Genomic DNA, 17,314 nt, shown 5'->3' with positions numbered 1-17,314 from the left:
AGTATGCCGATTTAGTCCATATTCAAACCTGATCTATGTCTGGAATTAACATTACCATATGCAATCTTATGACGCTCGATAATTGTGCGCACCAACCAGACCGAAGGACGGACATGTCTAAATCAACTTCAAATAGTCTGAAACGGATTTCGTCCACATATAATTGGGGCCTAAAACCATTATTTCGATCAGTCACAATTTTGGACATATCAAAGTGTATAAACCCCCTTTAGCCTAAAGACTAAGGTTATAAAAATACAAAATTTCGTACATATCAGTTCAAATTTCTCCAAGTCTAGCAATGTGACTGCTTTGATTGTTTGTAACCACAAAGACACTGTAGTTAGTTGAGTTGGTTTGGTAGGGCCGTTGAAGGGGTGTAGTGTGTTGTGCGCAGCTGTACCGCTTGCCGAAAGTTTTGCACGATGTCATCAATCCTTGCCCTATGGAATTTATATAGCTCCTCTATTCTGAACTTTGTGACAGCTGAGGTCTTTCAGCTTCGATATGATATAGTCCACATATATATCTTTAGCGGGTTTGTCTATAAAGTAACCAATTTCAATCGGATATCTATATTATTTAATATGAGATATTTTCTAGTCTGCCGATGAGTTTTAGCGCTTTTGACAATATTAACAAAAAGTGCAAAAACAAGTGCGCGAACATAATTATTATCTACTCGGTATTGAGGTTCTCAAACGCATTTTTTCGTTACCGGCAAAAATCTGTAAAATTATAATTTCGGTAATTAACGAAATTTGTCGGTAAGTTAGCGACCAAAATAAAGTTGTTGCTACCGATAGCAACAGTGTTGTCAACTTTTATTTGTACGATTCATTCATATTTTTGCGTTTTAAATTTACCGATTTTTTTCGATAACCAAAAAATGCGTTAGAGAATCCCACTGCAGGCCTTCACATAGGTCGGAATACATCAATTAGAAGAACGCCATTCAAAAGTGGAGATGGCGCGATGAAAACAAATCCAAATGGATAATATGTATAAACGTGTAGAGCTACTAAAAGAACCAAGTTGTGGAAAAGGTAGTATGTTCAGACCATTCAATCAATTCTAATTTTAATTTCATATCAATTCTAATTTAACAACATGCCTTCTAAAAAACATTCAAAATGTTACAGTTTATTATATGGCAACCCTAAATATAAATTTACAAAATTGTCTATGTTGTTATTCAAGACATGCATCATTGGCATTTTATGTGGCTGGTAATGCTATACGTCGCACATTTCTAATAAGAATTAACAAAACACCATAAGATAACAAATGATTTCAAAGCATACTTTTAGGCTCAAAAAGAATCTTATTCCATTATTTAAAGACTGCTAGAATTTTGTTAACAACTATGAATTCTGTATTAATTTGACTTTATTAACATTCTCTCTTTCTTCTTATTCTTTTAAATTGCAGACAAACTTCGTTTCGGATTTATTTCCCAATAAATCGTCGTCAAAAACGTATATTTTGCCAACATGTACGCGGGATGTGACACCACAAACCACGTTGAGTTCTGCTGGCAATTAGAAATAAAGGAATTTTCATGTACGTACGCCTCTACAACGCTTACAAGAAATAAAAGTCAACTGTAAATGCAGAAACAAAACTAATGAAAACTAAAAGAAACCTGGACATTCTACAATAAATCTAAGAGGAAGTTGAGAAATAAATAGTATTTATTATAACAACAAATAATTAAATTAATTAAAACTAGTTAAGTTACACTATTTTTTAATAAAAATGATTCAATACAATTTTTTTAAATTTAAGTCACAAGACAAAAAACTCGCAAATACTTTAAAAAAAACTTCTTAACAATAAAAAAAAAAAAACATTTAACGTAAAGAAAATCTATTTAAATAAACATAACGATAAAATACACATATATTTAATAATAAGAAAGTTATTCAAAGAATTTATTTACACAATAGTTAACAAAATTTAAGCAATATTCAAATTATAAAGCCAAGCTTTCAATTTTGACATATGAACGTACATAGATGTAAATACACCCAGCAGGTCTACAATTATAGATATTCTACATTATTTTTTGTTTTTATCATTTTTGTAGTTATAAGAAGAAAAACAACAATATACATGTATAAATAATGGAAAAATAAAAACAAATAATTATAAATTCTAAATTTATGAATATTTCATGAAGAGAGCCTATTCTTATAAAAATAAATTCTAAGTAGCTGTTTTAGCACCTCTATGTTTTGGACAAGAAAAAAAATACACAATAATTTCATGTAATTAGCACCTCAAGTGTCTTCCTTTGTTATGAAAATGAAATTTGAAAATCACAATAACTGAATACCACACAGAAAATAGTATTGTTAAATATAATAGAAAAATTAAACACATTTATTATAAAAATTATATATCATGCATACATAAATTTAAAAGAAGAAGAAGAAAATTAGAGACACCTTCGATATACTAGAAACTTTAACAACAAATAATTCCTGAAAATATTATAAAAATAAAAATATAAAAAAAACACTGGAAAATATTGTAGTTTTTCTGGCACTTGTTTACTCCGTGTAGAGCCATGCAACCCCTACTTATACGTCATTTTAGTGGGCCTAGCCAACGCAATCGTGGTAAATCGCTTAGGTATAGGTAATGGAAAGTAATAATCGATTTTTCTATTTTTCGATTTTGGTTTAAAACTGAAAATGCGATTTTTCCGTCTGGCGGTTATTTCAGTTGTCGTAAAACTCGACTTTCGTCTTTTTCATAATCGCAGAAAATCGATTATAATCGACTATTCGTCGTTTTTCGGATTTTCTTTTGAAACTGTAAAACCGCCAAGTCAACAATATATAGGCAAACTCGAAAATCGATCACAAGATAATCGATTATGCGATTATCCCTCCAGACAAAAGTCGACTATGATTTTTAGATTTTTGACTGCAAAAAGTCGACTAATCGATTAATCGAATGTCGACTTACCTATCCCTAAACTCGATACGTTTCACTAACGTTTCAAGCCCACTGCAGCGGGTCCTCTCGTACCGGATTGGCCCGGAGCCACAAAACATCCGTGTTCAAGCCAGCAGCTGCCACCTCAGTGTATATATATTTGTAACGTTTTTCTGCGTTGTGAGCGTTGTGAGTAATGGGAAAGCTAATTGGCCGAGTTTCCGAGAGTTCACTAATCACCGCTTCAGAGATCTGCCCAATCCTTCTGATGACCTGCTGGTCAAATACCCGATGTGAGCCCAAACTTCCTAGCAGAGGTAACGGGATAACAAATGAGCTTCTTCGAGCCAACCCTCGTGGCCCCAGAGTAAGGGAGCTTACACTCGAAGTGAACAGATTGGTCGGCGAGTATAAGCGGAACAAGTGGTTAAATCATCTAAAGAGTTGCAACATTGGAGCCGGTGTAAGTTAATTGTAGGCAACGGTTAAATCACTTTCGAACCGTGGAAGGAAGATAGGACTTCAGTCACGTTTGGCAACGTTACGTTGACTGACCAGAAGAGGTGCGCAAGTTATTTCAGTCGACAGTTTGTCGAGCACCCCGGGAGTGACAGGGCGAAGAGTACGACGTCGCATCAGTTCTCTTCCGCCCGAATATGAACCACCACCAATGAACGGAAACAAACAAAACGATTCCCGTACCAATCACACAAAGCCACAAACTTTTCAGCTTCTGTGAATCGTTTCATTCTCACAACCAAAACAAAAACACAAACTTTTCAATGTAAAAAGATGGAAACCGTACGATTGGGGAAATGTAACTTCGGTTATGCTTTGCCGAGTTGTTTCATTCACCACCGAAACAAGAAGTATTTTTGGGAAACGTTTGCCGTGCGTATTGTCAATGACACACTCAGACACACACACATGTGATTGCTTAACAACCCTATAAGATAGCATCAGCATACCACAGTGAATTTTATCAACCACCAAACGTTTTTGATTTATTCACATGTGTTTAGTACTATTCCGTTTTCTATCTGCTCTTGTGGAGTTGAGTACTTTTCGCTTTTCGTTTTGTTCGCACTCACAAATATAAACAAAACAAAACAAAACAGCGAGCTCGTCCAAAGAGGGTTATGTTTCGTTTTGTATTGTTCCTATGGAAAATACGAAACGAAACGATTGGAAATGTTATTTAAAGTATTTTTACGTACTCTGACCACCACAGTTTACAATGGATGAAATTGCGAATGCCATTAGGAATGGTAAATCATTCAAGGCTTTGGGCCCTGTTGGAATCTCCATGTTAAAGCTGAAACAGCTGGATGTGCGGAGAGTGAAGTATATCACTAAAGTTCTCAACATGTCGCTAGCCACTCTCATCGTTCCCAATGTCTGGAAAATAGGCAGGGTGGTCCCAATACTGAAGCCTGGCAAGGATGCTAGCAAAGGTGAATCGTACAGACCGATTTCGCTTTTGTCGCCCGTAGCAAATACCCTTTGGGCCTTAGTCCTCGCCAACGTCAGAAATAGCTATCCAGTTGCGAATCATCAGCATGGATTCCATAAGCATCAAAGCACTACAATAGCGCTGCACGCCATCTGCACACATATTTGTCGAGGACTCAACCAGAGAAAGCCGTGTGATAGAACAGTGACGGAAGCGCTTGGCTCATCAAATGCCTTTGATACTTTCAAGCACTCCACACTGTTTGAGGACATTGATCAGACAATACTCAAGCCAAGCTTGAAACGTTGGAGAATCAATTATATGTGTGAACGCCAGTCGTATGTGGAATTCAGGAACAAGAAGTCCAAACCCCGTAGAGTGAAACAGGGAATTCCCCAAGATGGGGTGATATCTCCGGCAATGTTTAACCTCTACCTATCCTGTATTTCGCCCCCTCCAGACTGCATCGAGATCGTAACGTATGCGGATGATTGCATGATCCTGGCATCGGGTACCTTCCCTGATGACATTTGTGGAAGACTGAACTCCTATTTGACCGGATCTTACCACCTTTTTCCACACGAGGAATATGCAGGTATCCGTCACTAAATCTACGGCCACTGTGTTCACCACAAGGACGGCGCAAATGAGAAGAGAGTTGAATGTCGTGGTAGATGGTAGCAGAATTCCGACCACAAACTACCCCAAAATTCAGGGGTCATATTCACAACATGTTCTCGTCGTCCGCGCATGCCGCAGTTATTTGCGACAAGCTGAAATATAGGAACAAGGGCCTCAAGTCCCTAGCCGGCAGCACTTGGGGTGCAGATAAAGAAACCTTTTTGACCACATATAACGCGATAGGTCGGTCTGTGATAAGCTATGCGGCGCCAGTTTGGTCCGTGAATCTATGTGGCAGCCGATGGAATAATATTCAAACTTTTCAGAATGTCGCCCCTGAGAACAGGAACATGGTGCCTCCTCATGACTCCCGCGGACCATCTACTTGAGGAGGCAAAGATTCTCCCAGTACAGCGACACAATCACCATATGGTGGATAGCCCCGCCCATTCAGACAGGTGAAGGAGAATCTTCAGGATTTAGAAGAACAAGTCCAGCGTTACAAGAGAGAACCTCATGTAGATAGTCCACCGATAACATTAGGAGACATCCTGTTGCAGTTCTCAGAGCGGCATTCTGACAGGTTTGAATATTTTTCCATCGCTTTGCTCTTATATTCGCGGCATTGTTGTAAACAAGTGTTGCCGGTTCGGGACTTCGGACATGTTGTCGAATGTCACCCTTATAATCTTGGGGTAGTTGGTGGAATGGAATTTTGCTACCATCGACCATGACATTCAACTCAGTGCTTTCTTAGGCTCCTGAGTAGTTTCACCGACTTTCGTAAAAATCGGTTGAGGTTTGGATATAGCTCCTATATATATCTTTCCCCGATTTTGCTATAAATAAATAGTCTTCAAATTTAACATGGGACGTTTCCCCACGCCTCTGTTCAGTTTTACTGATTTTGATTTGATTTCGCAAAAATCGGTACAGATTTGAATTAGCCTCCATATATATCTTTCAGCGATTTTGGTATAAATCGGTCAATTTTTGAAAAATAACTTTCAAATTTAACATGGGATTTTTTCTTAGGCCTGTGCCCTCATAAGTACTTGTGCAAACATGTTGATGATGGGCATGAGGAAACCCATGTTAAATTTGAAGGCTATTCATCAAAAATTGAGCGAATTATAGCAAAATCGGGGAAAGATATATATGGGGGCTATATCCAAATCTGAACCGATTTTTGCTAAAATCGGTGAAACTACTTAGGAGCCTTAGAAAATATCACATATTAATTTGAATTTGAAGGCTATTCGATTAAAATTGACAGAGTTATAGCCAAATCGGGGAAAGATATATATAGGGGCTATATCTAAATCTGAACCGATTGTTGTAAAAATCGGTGTAGCTACTCAGGGGCCCAAGAAAATAACACATACTAAATTTGAAGGCTATTCGATCAAAACTGAACGAGTTGTAGCAAAATCGGGAAAATATATATATGGGGCCTATATAAAATTTGAACCGATATATCTCAGAAGGTTGCAGGGATGGGCAGAATTTTTTTACGCATTTTGATTTGGAAGAGATGTCTAATTAACGGAAAACAGGAACCAAGGTGGCAATAGGTGGCAAACAAAAGATCTGCTCTACTAAATATTAAGAATTTTGAATTTTTTTTATCAAATTTAAATTTAGATTTCTTGATAACGGTACATTGCCCATGTGCAGTTAATGTCAGCTTTATGTACTGAAATATTATATTTATAGCCCACTCATCAAATCCTCATCCAAAACTTTTAGTATTATCAACAAATTTTTTAGAAAATGTTATTTTAAATGTCGTCTAATTTTCACATGATTATCGCCTTAGATTACCTGGGAAATATTATTCATATTTAAAGAGCTATAACTTCATTATGGATGCACATATCGATAAAATTCTTTCAGATTCCTCGTATCGGATATGTTTACTGTAAGAAAAAAACATAAACATATGCAAAAGTTAACATCACATTTTTGTCCACGCAGCAACACTGTGTCGTCTGTAGGGTGTGGAATACAGTTTCACTCTACGGGGGTTGAACTTTTTGTTCCTGAACTCAATTTACGAATGAATTCCATTATGCAACGTTTCAAACTCGGCCGGAAGATAGTCCGTTCGATGTTCTCCAAATGACATTTGCAAAATCCTCCATTGCAAATTGTGGCGTTCGGTGAAGACCAACGAGGTTAGTATGAAGCCGAAGCATGTTGACACAACTGTGCGACGGTTATACCCGAGTGATCTGAGAGTTGTGATCAATGACAAGGTTGATCCCAATAGGTGTATCAGTGATAGTAATTGATGGATTGGTCATCTAAACGACATCCTCATCTCAAACGCTATAGATCATAGCAACGACCAGTCAGTCTCCCACCTCTTCCTTCTATAGAGCTGGACAGGCTACTGAAATTAGTCGAGAATCGAGGCTATTGAATTTTTTCTAAATTCCTTTGCGAAAAATGACACTAAAGTTTGCCGCCAATCATATTGGATCTAAGAAAGCGAGTCACCCTTCTGCTCTGCCTTCTGGTAATAAAATAAATTCCTGCGTGTTTCGACTATCTAAAAACTTTATGCTGATGATGTGGTCTGTAGTACCGACAAATGCTAACTTTTTACTAGCCTTGCAGACCTTATGCAAGGTGTTCTGGCACAACTGTGAAGGTGGGCCCATAACAATGGTCTTGGAGTTAACCAGAAGACAGAACCACACAGAAGACACTTGCTGTATGTAACCGTGGTTCTGCCCATATTAACCGGAGTGCTTGCCTGGTGACAAGCATTTGGGAAAAAGGCACTACTGTTAAACTATCAACAATAACAGAATAATTGGAATTCTTGATTCCTGGTCTGACCCACCGATTTCAATTCAGGACTCTGCATTTCCTTAACTACGTCTACCAACAAGACGATAGTAGTCTTTTTAAAAGACAAAGTTTTACGACGTAGCCCATTATTATGATAAGATCTGAAATTCCCTAGATATTCCTATTCTCACGCCATAAAAAATAATAACAAAAATACTCCCTCAAATTACAGGTAATGAATGGAGGCAGTATTTACCATCTCAGTTAGTTTATTGCCTGTGATAAATTCGAAGATATCTCTTCAGCCATATCAACACTTGGAGAATGCACACACACAAACATTTGTTTACAAAAATTCGATTATCACCCAGCCAGCTGATAGCGTAAGTAGTTTAGTTAGGTAGAGACTACAATGACTTTCTAGATTCTGTCATATGTATAAAGTTGATAAGAATCAATTAGTCTCATAGCAGCTATCGAATAGCAAGGTTATTCGATTTGCCGACTATTTCCTCATTTGTTTATTTAGAAATAAATTCGTTTCCATATTGTGCTGGTCAAGAATGTGTGACCGTGATATTTTAGTAGAATGTACCAAATCTCAATTGGAGGCCATGCTTGATGTACTCAAGCCTCTCTTGCCACGTCGTACTCAGCAATATAATTTCATTTCCAGTTATCTCTATCATTATGAGAATATTAATAGAAATCGCAAAGAATTGGAATCAGATCGTTGGAATGTTCGATTTTATACACATCGCAATGGTGAACCGGGTAATTGTACGCTAATTACAATTAATGGTTATCGGGTAAGTAAAAATGTTTGTAAACAAACACTAATCTAACATAAAAACCAGTAAGGAAAGGATCAAAGTCGGGCGGGGCCGACTATATGATACCCTACACCACTATGAATAGGTAAAATATATATGGGAGCTAAATCCAAATGTGAACAGATTACGATATAATTTGGCACATATATTTCTAGACCAAACACCGTCACACATTCCAAATTTCATCAAAATTAGACAAACATAGCGTCTTTGGTGCATCAACTACCTTAAATCGGGCGAAAATATATATGGGAGCTATATCCAAATCCGAACCGATTTCGATAAAATTTGGCACTCTTATTTCCGTCACATATTCCATATATCATTGAGATCGGACATATATAACGTGTTTCGTGCACCAAATACCAAAAATCGGCCAAAAATACACATGGGAGCTATATCCAAATCTGAAACGATTTTGATATAATTTGGCACACTTATTTCTAGACCAAATTCCGTCACACATTCCCAATTTCATTGAGATCCGACATATAAGTTAGACCTTTGAGTGTCAAGGTCTTAAAAAAATGAAGATCAACTTGATCTTTTACACGACACTTTATCAAAAAGGATCCCTTTTTCCCTTGTAAGTTCAATTGTCGAAATTGAACTTATATTTGCGAAACTTATCAAAAAGTTCACTGCTACCTTTTTACGGATTAAAAAAACAATTTGTTTTATTGAAACCGACTTTATTGGTTGGCTGCTGGTAAAAGAGTGACTTAAAGCTATTTTACAATTATAAAGTGGAATACAATTCTTAAATTTATTTGCTTATTTAACACATTGATTTTCCCTGAAATCATGCCACTCAGCTTTAAAAATGAGTTGTTGCTACCAAAATTAAATTCTAGTTAATTTGATCTGCACGCGCCAAGCGTTGCATGGGTTGACGAAGTCAACTATTGAATTATTCTTTAGGGAAATTATATTTTATTGGGTCAACAACCTATTATGTGTTAACTTATATAAGGTCTTTCGTGCACCAAATACCAAAAATCGGCCGAAAATTTATATGGGAGCTATATCCAAATCTGAACCAATTTTCATATAATTTGGCACATTTATCTATAGACCTACTTCCGTAACACATTCCAAATTTCATCAAAATTGGACAGATACAGCGTCTTTGGTGCATCAAATACTTCAAATCGGCAGAAAATATATATGGGAGCTATATCCAAATCTGAACCGATTTCGATATAATTTGGCACATTTATCTATAGACCTAATTCCATCACGTGTTTGGTGCATCAAAAACTTCAAATCGGCCGAAAATATATATGAGAGCTATATCCAAATCTGAACCGATTTTCACCAAAAGCAATAGCGTTCTTCATTGATCTACCCCAATAAATGCGACCTGTACGTTGCGAACGGACGGACGGACATGCATAAATCGACTCAGAAAGTGATTTTATGCATATCCCTAGAAGGAACTATGGGGCTATCTCTTTTCCTTAGACATGTTACATATAAATGCACTAACACATAATACCCTTACCACATGGTGGTGTAGGGTATAACAAGTTAGAAAGGTGTTAAGCTGGACCGTGTAGAACTTGTTATACCCTTCACCATGAAATATTCTGAACTTATATGGAATAATTAATTTTCTTTCTGTTCTGTATGCTGTTTTCTGGAAGGGTGGGTTACTAGCCCAAATAAAAATATACAAAAATATTACTTAAAAATCCACGCATATAATGGCAATTCTAAAAATATATATTTTTTTTTAAAAATTCTCGCATATAATGGCTATTTGGAAAAAAACATTCTTTAAAAAATCCACGCATATAATGGCAATTGAAAAACATTTTCTTTAAAAAATCCTCGCATATTTGAAAAAACATTCTTTAAAAAATGCACGCATAGGATGACCACTTAAAAAAACATTCTTTAAAAAATCCTCGCATTCGATGGCCACTTGAAAAAAAATATTCTTTAAAAATCCACGTGCTTGAAAAATATTCTTTAAAATATTTAGGTGCTTGAATGATATTCTGAAAAATATCCACGTGCTTGAAAAATATTCCTTAAAATATGCACGTGCTTTAAAAATACTATTTAAAATATTCACGTGCTTGAACAAATATTCCTTGAAAAATTCACGCCATCCTATGGCCACTTGACAAAATAACATTTAAAAAATCCACCTGCTTGAAATGTGTTCTTTAAAATATTCAGGTGCTTGAATGATACTCTTAAAAATAGCCACGGAGTTGAAAAAATATTCCTTAAAATATCCACGGAGTTGAAAAAATATTCCTTAAAATATCCACGTGCTTTAAAAAATTCACGTCTTTGGAAGATTTTATGTAAAATATCCACGTTTCTTTAAAAAATCATCGAATATGAAAGCTATTTGAAAAAAAAAATCAAAAAAAAAATCCACGCATAGATGACCACTTAAAAACATATTCTTTAAAAAATCCACGCATAGGATGGCCACTTGAAAAAATAATCTTTAAAAAATCCACGCATACGATGGCCACTTAAAAAAATATTCTTTAATAAAAATCCACGTGCTTGAAAAATATTCTTTAAAATATTCAGGTGCTTGAATGATATTCTTTAAAATATTCAGGTGCTTGAATGATATTCTTAACAATATCCACGTGCTTGAAAAAATATTCCTTAAAATATCCACGTGCTTCAAAAATATTATTTAAAATATTCACGTGCTTGAAAAAATATTAAAAATCCACGCATAGGACGGCCACTTGAAAAAATATGTTTTAAAAAATCCACGAGTAGGATGGCCACTTGAAAAAATATTTTTTTAAAAAATCCTCGCATAGGATAGCCACCTGAAAAAAGATCCTTTAAAAATCCAAGCGTAGGGTGGCCACTTGAAAAAATATTCTTTAAAAAATCTACGTGTATGAAAAATATTCTATAAAATAGTCAGGTGTTTGAATGATATTCTGAAAAATATCCACGTGCCTGAAAAATATTCTTTAAAATACCCACATGCTTTAAAAATATTATTTAAAAATTCACGCCCTTGAAAGGTATTCTGTAAAGTATCCACGTGCTTCAAAATATTCTTTAAAATATCTACGTACTTGAAAAGTTCTCTTTAAAATATCCACATATTCGAAGAATATTATTTAAACTATTCACGTGCTTGAAAAATATTCTTTGAACAATCCACGTGCTTGAAAAATATTCTTTGAACAATCCACGTGCTTAGAAAAATATTCTCTTAAAAATCCAAGTGCTTAGAAAAATATTCTCTTAAAAATCCGAGTGCATAGAAACACATTATTTTAAATAGTCACGTGCTTGAAAAATATTAATTAAAAATCTACGTGCTTAAAAATAAATCTAATCAAATAATCTTTAAAATATGCACTTGCTTGAAAAATATTCTTACAAATATCCACGAGATTGAAAATATTCTTTAAAATATCCAGATGCTTGAAAACTATTTTTTTAAATATATATGTACGTGCTTGAAAATTTTTCTTTATATATTAAAACATTCAGGTGTTTGAAAACAATTCTTTAAACATCCAAGTGCTTGAAAAATATTCCTTAAAACATCCAAGTGTTTAAAAAATATTATTTATATATCCACGTGATTGAAAAATATGTTTAAAATATCAGCGTGTTTGATATATATACGAAAATCCTCAAAATACGTAAAATCGACAGTTACTGTTAAATGGGGCTACACTAAAATATGGACATATGTTGACAGTTATTGGTGGAAAAGTTATGTGGCAAATGGCAAATTACAGGTAATTCGATCAAAAAATGTATCTAAAATCCTCAAAAAACCTTAAGCCGTGGATAGATATAGCCCATTCGAACTTCACAAAAAATGTAGCATTCTAACTCAATTATTGTGAACTGTAGAGTGATTACAACTGGCAAACATGTCTAGGCCGACTCAGAATTTTAACCTGATCAAGAATATATGTATACCAGATATAAAGTTGTTGCAAATGATTAGTTTGATGAGTTACAAACAGAAAACAAAGTTAATAGAAAAAGTTGATAGAGTCGGAGATATTCGCCTAAGTATATGCCTCTTTTGACACAGATTCTTATTCCGACCCCTAAATATTATCCGACCATACCCAAAATAATTGTGCAAATTTGGCAAGAAACTGGTTCATAAGTAGTATAGTAGTCTGTTGGTATGTTTGTAATGTTATTATGTACTTCACTGAATCAATTTAACCAAAAAATAATCAAGTTTTCCGTTTATATTTTTTAGGATTACTTTCTCATTTGTTTTAGCCTGCAAGAATCTCAAGCCGAACTGAAGGAATGTTTGGAGAAAACCAATCTTATTAATTGAAAAAATGATAATATGTTGCTAATGTGCGATGATAATCTATATGAAATGGTTAAAACCGTTGCTTGCCAAAAAGTTTCGGCGACAGAGTGGATGTTTGCATCCCATGAACATGCAATGCTAATAACCAAGGATAAAATTACAAAACTTGAAATAAATGAGTAAGAAATTAAAATAAATATTTAAATATAAATCAGAAATATTCAAAAAACTTCTTATATGTATGTATTATAGAAAATTACCCGATGACCTATATGTGGCCCCATTGGATCATAAGAAACATGCGGAAATTGTAAATGCTTATTGGTTTATGCAGCATCGCAACTCATTGGAACTAGTACGAAAATGTATTGAATTCAATGGTGGCATTGGCCTGTTTCGGCGTGGGCAAGAAGCGCCCATTTCATGGATATCTACAAATGAGTTTTTAAATCCAGGGTAAGAATACGATAGAAAAAAATTTTTATTTTTGTTTGCGACAATTCTTAGTTTGTAAGAGGCATAGGTTAGGCTAATGTAAACAACCTCTCCCACCTAAAAACTGAGAATTTCCGCAAATGAATTTTTCCTAATTTAAATTATGCCTTGAATGTATTATTTTTTCATTTTTTAGATTTCTTTATACCATGGAATCTGAAAGAGGCCATGGTTATGGTCAAATGATGTTAAAGCTGGAATTGAAACGTCTATGGAACATCCATAATTTGGATTTTATTACCATCGTAGCCGATGAAAATGAACGTTCGAAGGCTTTGCATCATAAATTAGGATTCGAGAGTGTTTGTAAAGTTCGTTGGATAGCCAAAGTGCAACAACATTTATAGTTCAAATTTTTGTTTTGAAAATAAAAAAAAGTCTTTAAAAATTTTCATCGGTCTTATACTAAGTGGGGAGGATATTAATAGGTGATTTATGGCTTACATGTTTGTATCACATCGAAATAGGGTCCATAGACCCACCTTTATGTATGCCAACATGTTTTAAGAACTAACACTTATAATTGCTTTTATTTGCTCTTTTCTTATCAAAATAAGAAGACTTTTAATTCGGACTAAATCTCGCACTTGTTTCTATTTCTGATTCCGTATTCGCATGCGAAACATGTACTCTTTTGTGTGAAGTGGGTCGCCACATTCGAGTTTCCACACGAATTCGTTTAGAATTCATAAGAAATTTTGTGAAAAATTCTGAGGGAAACTTTGATTTTCATAACAATCTCGGGCAACACTCTGAAGAAATATTCGAAAACCTGAGGAAAAAAGAATTCTTTTCATAGATTTGTTTCGAGATTCTGAAAAATTTCGGAACAAATTTTAAAAAATTTCACATGTTCTATCCGAAAATCGGAAACTATTTTGATGTTGGATTAGATATTCTGAATATTTTCTCCTAAAATTCGAAAATGATTCGAATTTCTCACAAATTTCCGATTTAACTTTATTTAAAATATTTGTTAAACTTCGTATTATTACTATGTGGATTAAATACATAGCATTCGCCGCTGCTGCCCGCTGAATTTATAAAATTATAAAGCACAGTCCTTGCAAATAAATTTTCCATATTATTTGATTTATACAAAATAGAAATAACAATATTATAAACATCGTTTTAGAAAATGTGTATACAAACTTACATTTTCTGCTCTGTTCCAGAACCTGCAAGAAGTTACTAGTTTTTACTACGATAACATTTTTTCCTTTATGTTATCGGAAAAAATAGTAGAAATTAGTAGATTTTTCCAGTACTAGAACAGACCATTCATTTATTGTAAGAAATCACAAAATAACTTCCCAGCAAACCAAATGTCGGATGTCCGAAACATCTAAACAATTTCGGAAGTAAAATCGTTCAGATTTCTATACGATTTTTCGTAGGGGAATTCGTTCAGAATTCGGAAATTTCCCTTCGAATATACCAATGTTTTTCTTCCGATTTCGGTACGAATTCGGAGCGAAAAGTTACAAACAAATTTTCCTTCGCACAACAACTATCTTTTTTATGTATCTAACAGCAAGGGGTTAGTTTAATTTTAGTTCGTTGTCGAAAAACAAATTGGTTGGTTAAAAATTCGCATGTACAATTTTTAAATATTTTAAATATACAGTTAGACAAAAAAAGTTTTGTAAAGGTCAACATTGTAAAAAAGTCATATTAATTGTTCGTTTATGGCAACAAATTATCTAAAAACTATACGGTTTTTTGTGAAAATCTCTTGCTATTGGTCACCAAAACAATATTCCGTCATAATACTTACTTAGATGAAGTCTTACTACTACCTCAATATTATAGGAACCAACTTCCACAGTCGGTCCGAGCTCAATGGACGCATTGCGCGTCGATACCATCAACTTGGTCTTCTCACCGTTTACCGCCAGACCCACTTTAGCAGATTCTCCTTCGACCTTTGTAAAGCTATCAGTTACTTCTTTTACTGATCGGCCCATGATGTCAATATCATCAGCATAAGCAAGTAACATGTGACTATTGGTGTAGATTGTGCCACTTCTTTTGACGTTTGCCTCTCGTATAACCTTTTCTAGCAGGATGTTGAAGAGGTCATACGAAAGGCTGTCTCCTTGTCTGAAACCTCTTTTGGTACCAAACTCTTCGGAGAGGTTCTTTCCTATTTTAACTTAGGACCTCGTGTCAGTTAAAGTCATTTTACCAAGCCGGATGAGCTTTGCGGGGATACCAAGTTCAGACATGGCTTGGAATACCTTTGAACGCAGCGGGCTGTCGAAGGCTGCTTTATAATCGACAAAAAGGTGGTAGGTGTCGATCTGCATCTCTTGGGTCTTCTCCCGGATTTGCCGCAGGGTAAATATCTGGTCAATGCTGGACTTGCTAGGTCTAAAGCCGCATTGGTATGGTCCAATTATCTCGTTGACCATAGGGTTTAGTCGTTCGCACAATATCCCTGACACGATTTTGTAGGCAAAAGGGAGTAGACTAATGCCCCTGTAGTTAGAGCATACAGTCTTATCTCCCTTCTTGTGGACGGGGCACAAGATACTCAGGTTCCAATCGTCGGGTACTCGTTCTTCCTGCCAGATGGTGCTAACTAGCTGATGAATACACCTTATCAACGTGTCGCCTCCAGTTTTGAACAGCTCGGCCCTGCTGCCTTATTATTGCTGTCTTTACCTCATCTGGGATTGGGACTGTGGTATCTTCGTCGTCTTCGCTGCTATTGGATACCAGCAGATTTGGAAAGTGTTCTTTCCATATCCTGAGTACACTATCTGTATCAGTTACCAAATTACCTTGCTGGTCTCTACAGGAGGATGTGCCTGTACCAAAGCCATCAGTTTGATGTTTGACTCTTTGGTAGAATTTTCGGCTCCTGTACATATCGATTTTTTCACACTCCCGCTTTTCCATCTCTCTCTTTTTCCTGCGGAAAATACGTTTCTCCTCTCTCCTTTTCTCCCTGTATCTCTCTCGTGCGCTACGCGTTGCTACGGATTGTAAAGTAGCCCTATATGCCGCATTTTTCTCTTCGGTGGCAGCACGACACTCCTGATCATACCATGGATTCCTTGGTGGAGGTCTCTGGTATCCAAGTATGGATTTTGCGGCTGTTTGCATGGAGTGGGCAATGATTTGCCATTGCGCTGATATGTTATCGGGATGAGGAGTGCTTTGATTAAGCAATTGGGCTAGTTGAGTGGAATATGCTGTGGCTATCTGTTGTGGTTGCAGCTTACCGATGTCTAACTTTCGTGTTGTGTCTGTTCGTACTTTGTTTGCTACGTTTAAGCGGGTGCGTACCTTTGCTGCAACAAAGTAGTGGTCCGAATCAATGTTTGCGCCTCGGAACGATCGTACATCCAACACGCTCGATGAATGTCTTCCATCTATCACAACATTATCAATTTGGTTTCTTGTTTTCTGATCTGGAGACTGCCAGGTGCCCTTATGAATATCGAGATGATTAAATCTGGTACTGCTAACTACCATGTTTTTTGCAGCTGCAAAGTCTATCAGCCTCATACCATTGTCAGATGTTTCACTGTGGAGACTAAATTTGCCGACTGTTGGGCCAAAGATATTCTCCTTTCCAATTTTGGCATTAAAATCGCCTAGAATGATTTTAATGTCATGGGCAGGGCAACGGTCATATGTTTCTTCTAAGCGCTCATAAAATATATCCTCTTCTTCAGTGGGAGCATGAGCGCAAATAAAGCTGATGTTGAAGAATTTAGCTTTTATTCGAATTGCAGCAAGTCTTTCATTCACTGGGGTGAAGCTGGATACCAGATGTTTTAGTCTCCGACTAACTACGAATAACGTAAGCACCGAGACACTTATCCACTCCTTAGACGAGTTTCAGGTAGACAGGGCCTTAAGGAA

The 17,314-nt window shown here is 35.8% G+C and overlaps 2 protein-coding genes across 2 annotated transcripts in view; both read left to right on the top strand.

The window, feature by feature from the left end:
* wun (wunen) overlaps nt 1–1,621 on the top strand; it is a 231,924-nt gene extending 230,303 nt beyond the window's left edge. Inside the window, exon 7 of the mRNA XM_073957040.1 lies at nt 1,432–1,621. Within this exon, the coding sequence (XP_073813141.1) occupies nt 1,432–1,545 (114 nt within the window). The 3' untranslated portion in view covers nt 1,546–1,621. The remainder of the gene's footprint in view (nt 1–1,431) is intronic.
* Nucleotides 1,622–8,279: 6,658 nt separating this feature from the next.
* On the top strand, nt 8,280–13,812 carry LOC141406705 (uncharacterized). Its single transcript, XM_073992632.1, has 4 exons — nt 8,280–8,628; nt 12,881–13,122; nt 13,196–13,399; nt 13,575–13,812. Exons 2-4 carry the CDS (start codon nt 12,977–12,979, stop codon nt 13,783–13,785), a joined length of 561 nt encoding a protein of 186 aa, XP_073848733.1. The 5' UTR covers nt 8,280–8,628; nt 12,881–12,976; the 3' UTR covers nt 13,786–13,812.
* Nucleotides 13,813–17,314: the final 3,502 nt, after the last annotated feature.

Source organism: Musca autumnalis, unplaced genomic scaffold, assembly GCF_047663935.1.
Source record: "Musca autumnalis isolate F117 unplaced genomic scaffold, ASM4766393v1 scaffold_5, whole genome shotgun sequence".
In the NCBI taxonomy this organism is placed as follows: Eukaryota; Metazoa; Arthropoda; class Insecta; order Diptera; family Muscidae; genus Musca; species Musca autumnalis.
Note: the sequence above shows the minus strand (reverse complement) of the source record. Positions and strands in the feature narration are given on the sequence as shown.